Source organism: Gouania willdenowi, chromosome 12 (genome assembly GCF_900634775.1).
Source record: "Gouania willdenowi chromosome 12, fGouWil2.1, whole genome shotgun sequence".
NCBI lineage: Eukaryota > Metazoa > Chordata > Actinopteri > Blenniiformes > Gobiesocidae > Gouania > Gouania willdenowi.
In genome coordinates this window covers 15,535,346-15,546,190 of record NC_041055.1, presented here as the reverse complement: position 1 = coordinate 15,546,190, position 10,845 = coordinate 15,535,346, and the positions used below count along the sequence as shown (strand labels likewise).

The following is a 10,845-nucleotide window of genomic DNA, read 5'->3' as shown; positions in this document are numbered from 1 at the left end:
TTCTCTAGAGCACGTTGCAACTGGTTTTGTCCCAGCGCTTGACTTACTCTAGGCCATTGGAGTACTGATGCTCATTGGACTGTGGGTTGAATCCGGCTGCTGAGTTTCACTCGCCTGATTTGACCTTTCTCTCAAGAGATAATAATCAATGCGTGATCCCGCCCTTGCTATGCGTAAGGTGACCTGAATGAATAAACCTAAAAAGGTGAGAGAACATGCAACCTCCCCCTTCTTGCTTTAAAGGTGCAGTCTGCAATAAAAGTGACTGTTTGTCATATTTGCTAAAGCTGTCACTATGTAAGGACAGCTTTACATCAAACTAGTAGCTTGTGTGAAAGAAAACAAACTCATTGAGTCCCCCCTGCTGCCTTTGGCAGATTGCCAGAATGCACTGCGACCGAGCAAAAAGAACCAATCAGAGCCAAGATTGTGTTTGGTGGGCTGTCTAACAGCTGTTGCTCACAGGCCCCGCCCCTTTCCTGAAGCTGGAGCGCTGTCTTTTTTACAGTGTATGGTCTGGAGGAGTAGAAGTTGGAATTGGTGACTTTTCTGCTTGAAAGGTAATTACTGCTGCTTGATTTACTTTGTTTGATTTGTAATTGTTACACTGGAACTCTGTAGTGCATGTGTTGTTCATGTGCGCGCAGCAGCCTCCGTGTGGGCTGCTGTAAGTGACACTGTGTTGTTGCTGCTGCTGCTGAGGTGTGTGCACATTGAGAGAGAGAAGCACTGCAGTAATATGCTTTTAATCAGAGCATGTTATATTACTGTGATGTTGCTGTCGGACTAACGTTAGCTTGTTAGCTCCTCTGAGGGAGGGACTTTGGAAAGTTTGGAGGCAGGGCAAGAGCGCAGCGGGTTGGGAGGGATCTGAGAGTTGCAGACTGCACCTTTAAGGTGAGTTCACTAAGGCTACCTTTTTGTAGATAGAACAAACTGAAATGTCACACCACTGAACACATTTGCATCTTTAATTAGATTTCCAGTGCGTTTGAACAGTTTTTGCAGAAGAAAAAAGCCAAAGAAAATCGCCACCACTCATGAGAGCTCGGAACATCATTGTTGGTGTGATGAGATTAAACAAATCTTTTTTTTTAAAGTGATTTTATTGCAACATATATTTTGTTCTGAAAACAATTTTTGACCATATTAACGGAGAAAACACTTTCCCATTTAACAGTGTTTGTGGATGGACTTTTTTTTTGCTGAGATGGTTCAGTAACTGATCTATTTAAAGTATGTACTGGAAACATTAAGAGAGCACTTGTTTTCGTCAGGGGAAAATGTGGGGCCCGGTTTGTCAAAGAGCAGACACAGGGGGCGCTCCTGAGAGAGAGAGAGAGAGAGAGAGAGAAAGTTTCTACTTAAGCAGATTTAGAATGACATGTTTTGATCTGTGTGTGTCCGTAACTAGCCTACTTTGATAATGTGATGTATCTCTTGCAATCATTTTTTTTTTCCAATGACATTTTTACAGGCTTTTAAACCCTTTCAGCAAATCCTCAGGTAACAATAATAACAACAGTAATGATAACAATAAAAACAACCTGATTACTTTTTAGGTTGTGATTTCTAGGCAGACTGAAGGATGAATGTAACTCAGACCTCATCTAGTATTTACTCATCATCCCACCAAGTGGTATCAGTGTTTTGTGCTTAAAGAGAAATAAATTACACAATGTAAAATATTCTCATGAGAAAAATGATTAATAGTAATAATGATAATAATAATAATGGCTTGGGTTTTATATAGCGCTTCATTTCCCCAGCAGCATAGCCAGACTCTATTGTTCATTCACACCACAGTCACACTGGTGGAGGTAAACTACATCTGTAGCCACAGCTGCAAAGGAGGTAGTGTCCTACCCAAGGACACAATGAAAACATTTGGGATTGAGTAGGATTTGAACAATAACCCTTCAGCTAGAGTAAAACCCACTGTAGCTCCTGAAATCGTAGAAACAAATTCATGTTTCATGTTTTTTCATTAAATGGATGCCTGTATTGTCTGTCCTTTGTAAGGAGTTGTCCTTTAACGACTTGAGTGTACAGTGATCCATGTGTACACTATTCTGGCGATGTGATGCTCTGAGTCGCTTTCTCAGACGCCGGCCAATGGCAGATATATTCTAAACTCTGAGCACATCTGTTTTATTCAGAAAGCTTTGGTCCTCTAAATAGATCACATCCCAGAGAAGTAATAAGTGGCAGAAGCTCTTTGACTACAGTTATGAGACACCATGATTTTTCTGGCAGATAGAGAGAGAAGCCGGCTGTGTGGACACAGGCCAGTAAAGCAGACTTAACAGCCTGCCAAAGAGCAGGGCACATTAAAAGGACAACTCCTGGAGGACATTGGTAAGAGTGCTTGGATGGCTGTTACATCCCTCTTGACATCATGAATCACACTAAACTGTCTTTGTGTTCTGGCTGCATGTCACATCACGGTGAGCGTGAGGTTAAAAGCAAAGATACTTTAGGATAGAAAAAGTACGTCTGCTTCTTTCCTTCTTTTAAACAATGCACGGACACTCACTCACAGCCTGCACCCTCCTTAGAGTGAAAACCTTCAGTTCCAAAAGTAAAAAGACCTCTAAAATGATTTGACATTCATTCCAAGCAAAAGCGATAGATCATACAATAACTTGATAGACAGATAAGTTACATCATGGCGAGAACCTGAGTTATTCTGTTGTATTTCATATGAAACTGAACAACACAATAAAAATAAACAACACGTAATTAATCTCATATATGGTTATTTGCATGAGTAAAGCTATGCTAATATACTGTATGTGTGCTACACACATTAATGTACGGCATGAGTTAGCAGTAATGTAAATGTTCAGTCAAAACACAGAGCCACATGAGGATGAGTTTCACATTTTTCTGAAGCATGTTAGCTTTACATGAACATCGTCCAGTCTTTCAATTATACATTTTTTAATTTTGGACTAACAGACATTATGGCAGACAGGGTTTGTGATTCCTGTGAAGAAGTCCACCCCTCTTCAATTTTTCTTGATTTTCCAATGTTTAGAACGTTTGAGGCGACGACGTGCCGAGGCATTACTTCTCATTGTCTGTTTCTTCTGCTTTGCCTTTGCTCCTCATGTTGCTTTCTCTGGGATAAAAGGAGGGCTGACTGTTTGAAAATGACAGGCCTGCACACAACAGTAACATGATGTGTAGTTGCTGGATTAACATGGTTAAAACAGTTTCACTGGGGCACTGGAGGGTTCTGCTGTACGGGTTGCTCAGATGTCTCTGTCACAATAAATCCTCATAGTCAAGAAGTTTGGAGTGCTGACGTGTCTTCCAAAGGCGGTAGAGGCGGAAGTCGAAGTACATTTCAATCATCTCTTTGCCTGAAATGACAGAAAACATTTAATGAATGACATATTTAAGAAGGAAACTATCAAAGCAGAACATTGACAGATACCCCGGCCCCCATTCAGCTGAGATATGAGCATTCAGGTTAGTTTTTCCAGAATCTACAAACAACTCATGTGTGCAGAGACAGTGATGATGAGGAGGACGGCGTGATTAACAATAATTGTACAAGTTGTTGCAGCGGAATTTCTCCACAGGACTGCACAAAGTGCTTTCTTGCAGTCGACTGTGGTTAACATTACACTGTAGTATGCTGTGCATGAGTGAATTAGGCCTTTTTACAATGTGGTCAATGGTCAACTGGCTTAAAGGTGCAGTCTGCAACTCTTATAAAAGGGACTTTTTGTCAAATTTGCTAAAGCTGTCACTACGTAAGGACAGTTTTACATCAAACTAGTGGTTTTTACAGTGCGTACATCCTCAATAAAAAAACATCCGTTTCTACTTAAACCAAAGAAAAATTTTATATTACATTTTTGTAATGTAGTGCAATCGTTTTGCGATAGCTATGTACGGCATGTTTTATTATTGCAATGAAATAAATACATTTATCTCATTTGTTATTGCTTAAAAATGTTATATTATTAATAATCCGCCAAGGAGGTGATATTTTCAAAGACATTTATTTATTTTTGTATTTCGCAGGCAAACAAAAGTATTTCATCAAAATTCACAAAATTTTAACCAAAGACAGACCTTATGCCATGGAAGAAGATTGCATTAGATTTGGGAGGGGATCCTGATCCATATACTGATTCTGGAATCAGTTGAAAAAATAAATAAATAAATAAATAAAAATAAATTCTCTCATCATTTGCAAAATTTCAAAAATTCAAATCTTCTGACTCAGTTATGTCGGGTTGGTTTGTAAATTACTCTACTGAGTTTCATCCAGATTGGATCTGAATTACGCATTTCATTGCAATTTTTCAACAACACACATTTAGACCTACTGTATCGGTATTAATGATAAAAAAAAAGAAGCCTTTAAGTATGAATGATTAGGGTCACTGATCCAGATAACCGCAACTATCTGGTAAAGAAAATATTTGATCAGTATCCACCTGATTATTGTTGCTCTACTTCATCATTACGTTCACAACTTATTGTATGACAGTAGAGCTGCTCAATTATAGAAAAAAATTTATTTTTATTTATTTTTTGTACAAAAAACGTAAAATATATTATATATATATTATATATATATATATATATATATATTTTTTTTTTATTTTAACTAATCGTTTTTTCTCAATTATATTATTTTTGCAATTACGATTTTGTAATAATCTAAATCGTAATTGAATTTCAATTAATTGAGTAGCTCTATGTGATAGATGACTTTGATGGGTAACACTGATGTCTTCTATGTGTAGTCTTCCATAACAAGAGTCATGTATAGACAAAAGTTATAATCCCACCATACTCGACTTTCTACTACTGCACCAGAAACAAAATTATCCTGAATAGAACTGCTGCCATCATCAAGACTTGCCCTTACGCTAATTGCTACATTTTCGAAAGACAGAAGTTGTGCCCATCATCATTTTCACAGCAGTGCCTTCAGGAATAAGGTAAAAGTAAATATAACCCAGAGGAAAACATCTGGCTTTCTTGTCCCCAATTAAAACCTTATAAAGGTCACAGGAATTCTTTGCCATCATTGGATGTTTAGTGTGAGATTTTAGCAAAGCGGCCGATTTGGAGACATAATTTTCCTAATGAAGAAGAATAATGTCTCAGCATCCTCGTTATTTAGTTCTTGTGGGTCATCTGTGAGTGCTGTGACCTTCTTGCATTGTGTACATGAGACACACAGTCACAGTCACAGAAGCACTGTGCTCAGACGCACAAAAAGCCTCCATTATTATTGCTGGTGAACTACAATTAGATAGCGGTCTTAGAATACTGAAGTCTTTTATATTGAACAAAAGTGAGAGTATGGCATATAAGCGTTAATCACAACAATGCTACATGACATAAAAAGCATCCAGTAAGGTATTATATAGGGTTCCCCAAAAACCAGTCTAACTGAAATTTACCCACAGATCATGGATCTGGGGAAGACTCAACAACTTTTGAAGCCCATATCCCACGATTCTTTCCAAAGTTCTTAAAATTGAAGTTGTTACGAACCATTTCTTGGCTGTTTTTGGGAATCCAGTAAACACTTTGCTCACAGAACCTGCTCACTCTAAAATATTAACTTTTACAAACTAATACCTAGACATAATATTTAACTTCTAAGGTGTCTTCAATATCCCTGCGGTTAAGAGATGTTTTGATATTTATTAAACTGGAGTAAATAATTTTCTCAGCGAAAGGCAATAAATAATTTTTGGGATACTGCAAATCCTTGCAATCTTCTTTTTTTTTTTTTTTTTATTTGTTTTCGCTTTTGTTTTATTATGTATGTACGGTTATATAGGTATAACATTTGATATATGTAAAAAAAAAATGTATGTGAGTGTCTCTGTGGTGTGTATAAATAGTTGACTGATTATGATATACAAAAGAAATAATGTGTTGTAATGAGTGACGTGTGTGTCTTTGTTTGAAATATTGTATACAAGGGAAAACTGTTGATTAAAAATGTTATATTGTTGTATCACCAAAACAACGAAATTATAATAAATATAATGAATAAATAATAAATATAATAATAAATATAGTCACCTTCGCCGCGCTACCTTTGCTGCGCCGACATTTTCATAAAATTTTATATTTTGTCATTTTTGCCCAAAATTCACGGCTCCGTCCTGAAAAAAGTTATCAAAAATCTATGCATAGCTTTTGGTGTCCCACTTCTCTAGATGATCTCCTGTGATTTTGAACCTCATCAGTGAAACGTCCTCGGAGAAATGCGTTAAAATACAACGTGAGTGAAAATAGCAATTTTGCAATTTTAGATTCAAGATTCTAGACTTCCTGTGTATTTTTTGGCGTGGTCTTAATAATATTTTTTACTTGTCTTGTCATTGTCTACTTCTGTGTCAATTTTTATGATTCTACGATAAAGGCTATTCCTATCTCGTAATGCTTTTTTGGCATACTTGGGGGCGCTGGCGCGTGAGATTTTAGCATTTTTAAAATTGGAAATAGCCAGAAATTAGAGAAGCACGCGACTGAATTTTGTTTTTAATTTTTGAGATTCTACGTAATGGTTCAGTGGGTGAAAAGTACGTGAGTTGGTTCTGAAAGAAAGAAAGAAAGAAAGAAAGAAAGAAAGAAAGAAAGAAAGAAAAAAGAAAGAATAATCCAACCCAATAACAATGTTTCCCCCTCTTTGAGTACCATGAACTATACATTTTCGGAAAGCGCAGGGACATGCCTACAACATGACAAGGGTCCCTGGTCACTGAGGGACACGTTCTGTTCGCATAGGCTCTGCCCCTTCCCTCGTAGTGTGGCCACTACAAGAGCAAGAGGCCCTTCACCAGCCCGTGGCGCTCGAGCCTAATAACAAAAAAAAAAGCATCCAGTAGAAATGATACCTGTGTTTCTAAACAGCAGCATATTCCACCTCTATTAGTCAGTGCGGGACAGATGGCAGGAGCCTGTGTCATTTTATTTGTACCAGATGAAAACACAGGCATATGTCTGCACACATGAATAACTGTGCATGTGTGAAAGCATTTGCATGTTTGTCAGGACCCACCCTGTGCAGACAGCTCCAGCGGTGACTCAAACTCCACAGAATAAGGCCTCATCAGATTCTTCAGTTTCTGGAACAGCTGTTGGGCAGAGATAGGAAACACACACAAATTAATCCTACTCCATTAAGACGTGCTCGCAGCGAGGCAGTTTGCATCTATGGATGCAACACACACACACACACACGCACACACACGAAACCAAACATAAAAGGGCCAGCAATAAATTCAGCTGATTTCTCTTGAGAAGACAGACACACTTTTCATGTTTAAGTAACAAGGAGGAGAAAAAAAGGTTGCAAAGAGTTTCCTTTTCCCACAGCTTTCTTTTTCTCCCTCCAGTTCAACAGGTAAATGCCAAAGCTCAAGTATTTGTCAAAACATACACATCAGTAGCTGAATGTTCTTCAGAAAAAGATCCTTTTCAAACTGAAATCCGGCAAAAGTTACTAAAGTGTGTCTATAAAATGTTGTATTTATAATATGAGAACAAATTTCAGATGTATGCGCACGTCGTCAAACTGCTCAATGTGTCGAATGGGTTTCCTTATGGCAGCTAATGTGCTGTTGTAATTGGTCAGTCAGATTTACACAAAAAATATGCCTTTGAATTGAAAAGTTTCTGCATCTATCAGACTGGAACCAGCCACACTTTATATCATTTGACTAAGCGTCCCCCAGCCTTTAATTAAGTGTTTTTCCACCATGGGGTCATGACCCCATGTGGGGTCACCTTAAATGTCTAGTAATTGATAAAAAAAAAATACTTATTAAAATGATATTTTTGACCGCTTTAAAAAAATAAAAAATATTGTGTTTCAAATTAAAACACCTCCCAATCTCAAACAACTGGATTTTATACTTTCACTTTTTCAAATATAAATGTATTTTGAATAAAATAATATTTTAGCTAGCGCATTGTGCACTAATCCTGGCTACTCTAAACACAGTATAACAAAAATGATCAAAAATGAACTCCAGAGAAAAAAATGTTTAGTGATATAAAAATGGGGATACAACCTGAAAAAAGTTGAAAAACAGCTTTAATGCTTCCTTTATTGTCTGGATAAGGAAACGTATTTTATAATATATAAGCAGTTCTGAGTTTGCATGATCTTCCTGTGCTTGTGTGTGATTTCTCCAGGTACATGTGTGTTAGTTTAATGGGAGTCTAGAAATAGGAAGCAGCAGACCCCACGACTCTAAATAGGAACAAGTGGGTCAGACGATGAATTAAGGAATACGCATTTCTAGTTCACCAGAGATGGGATTCAACTCTCACCTTTATGTGCAACAAAACAATTCAAACAAAATACCATTTCAGGGCATTTACATTAGATACAGATAGTAACACATTAGCAAAAGTAATAAATAATAATAAAGTGGATCCATTGTGACAATTTTTGGTTTTTATTAAAGGGGCGGTATTGTAAAAAAAAATCACTTTATAATGCGTTTGCTTCAGTGATATACATTCCTTTAGCCCTCGAGTTGGATTTTCCCGCGCGGGTGATGTCAACGAAGCGGAAACTCCTCCTCCTGACAATCCTGGCTCCTCCTCCCCTATAAGAATGTGAGCTCCTCCCTCTCAAAACTATCTCAATGTAAAACAAACACTGAGCTTAATATAGAATATACATTATACTTTGTTGTCATATGAAAAGCTACATACATGAAATGTGTTCTCTGCATTTAACCCCTCCCTGAGGAGCAGTGGGCAGCAACGGTTGTAGCACCCAGAGCAGTTCCATTTTAGTAGCCGTTATATCGCTTCGTATCTCCTTCGACTTGATCTGATGTGATTGTGAAACAATGCGACGCAGCGGTTGGACAAAACAGTGGACTATCACCTTGAATGGACTATTCCTGTAATAAGTAGTGGAGAGGAGGAGAAGAAAGCAACATAGCAGCTCCTGTGAGTGTTTGAAACAGCAGCAGCAGCTGACTAACTCACTAACTCCGCTGCTGCTGCCACACAAACACACACACACACACACACACACACACACACCGTGGAGCAGTGTTTGTCTGACTCACAATCACAATAGCCACTTAACTAGCTATGTGTTTTACTGTAATGTGCGGTTTTTTGGCTAAAAACAATAACAAGAGTGCGTGGATAGCAAACTGTTGTGTGGAGTCAGCGTCTATAGACACGCCTACTCATGAATATGCACTAGTAGGCCCCAAAACAGCCTGTTTTTAGAACTGCTCAGAAAGTCACTTTTCAGAGGGCTAAATCTTTGAAAAACAGGCGAGTTTGGGAAAATAAACCTCAAATACTATGTTGTCGGGGTTCTTAGAACAAATGGAGATGGGTGAAAAATAGCACAATACCACACCTTTAAATTATTCCTACAAGCAGGGGACAAAATTGCCAAGGAAGTAAAAAAAAAAAAAAATCAATAAAATATTCTAACAAAAGTTCCCAAGATAAAAGTTAAAAAGACAAAGAGCATCAGCTGGTTTTGTTTCAGTCTAGTTTAGCGTCTCTGATGCAGTGTCGCCCACACTGATTCACTGAAGATTCACTGATTTTTTTTTGCTGAAATTTGGTCACACACAGCTATTGCCGTCATTAAAAATCAAAAGGCTAAAATGAATTGGAAATGCATCTGTTTTTCACTTTTCAATGAACATGGTGATGGAGAAGTGAAGACTCCTTTCATGCTGTTTTGTTTTCAGGCCTTTGAAGGAGATAAAAGAAAACGGCGCGATGTCTGATGTAGAAGGGAGAACATATTGGGGCGATGCAGGCTGTGCATGTGGCTCATCTGTGGTGCTGTGAGGGCTGCAGGCAAATAACAAACTGTGTGCACGTCCGTGCGTGTGTGTTGTGTGGCTTTTAAGTCGCTCAGTGTGACTGCACTTGCTGTTTCCAAGACTTTTCAAGATTCCATTTTGTGCAAACAAATCCAAAGCTCTACTGAGAGCCTTTGACTGGACGAGTAAAACTGGGTCACGATATCTGACCTGCTGTAATTTCTTAGCTACCCTACTATAATTCACTTATGAAGCATAAAGGGATGAATTTAGCTCCTCTAAAAAACAACACCGACTGGAGAGTGTATATATTTCAATAAAACAGATACTACTGAAAACAGAATTACACAATCTAACAAACCTTAATAACTTCAACAATCCTTTAAATATAGTAAAATGAACATTGTTCTAAAATCATGATACTTTAACAGGGGTGTCAAAATCATTTTAGTTCAAAGGGACAAGTACAGACCAGTTTGATCTCAAGTGAGATGCAAATTTAGGCAGAAAAACAAGTAATCCTGACATGTGTCCTAGTTGGCACTTATACTTGATACTCACTTATAAATGATATGTAAAGCATTAACAATATCAAAGCAATGATTGACAGATATCAGTCATTGCAGGATGTTACCTTGCATTTCCTTGAATTTGTGATTGGCTTCTGTTTAATTTATGGAAAATGTTGTGGAATATTTTGAGAAGAATTCCAAGATTTCAGAAAGATTTTTTAGTTCTTTCAACAAATAGATAAAAAACGACTGCCATCAAGAAATAAGTGTGGGGAAAACTCTGATCTCTGCAAGTATTGTGAAGGTCCATTGCATTTGTGGGTCATATTATCTACAACTGAAGCAGTTTGTGATTTACACAATGATGTAATTATGCTTTAATAATGCATTTATATCTTCTTAAATAACTGCGAGTGAATATTATTACTGACCAGTGGTTCTTTATTAGTTTGGCTTCAAAACCTCTGAAATAATGCATTTATACATTGCTGTGCTATTTTTATGATAATACTTTGAAAGGATTG

The 10,845-nt window shown here is 37.5% G+C and overlaps 1 protein-coding gene across 4 annotated transcripts in view; it reads right to left on the bottom strand.

The window, feature by feature from the left end:
* Window positions 1–953: 953 nt before the first annotated feature.
* nsmfa (NMDA receptor synaptonuclear signaling and neuronal migration factor a) overlaps window positions 954–10,845 on the bottom strand; it is a 53,850-nt gene continuing 43,958 nt past the window's right edge. For all 4 annotated transcript variants that reach the window (XM_028463267.1, XM_028463269.1, XM_028463268.1 and 1 more), the window contains 2 exons: window positions 7,052–7,127; window positions 954–3,368 (listed from right to left, as the gene is read on the bottom strand). In XM_028463267.1, coding sequence (XP_028319068.1) covers window positions 3,271–3,368; window positions 7,052–7,127 — 174 coding nt within the window. In that variant the 3' untranslated portion in view covers window positions 954–3,270. The remainder of the gene's footprint in view (window positions 3,369–7,051; window positions 7,128–10,845) is intronic.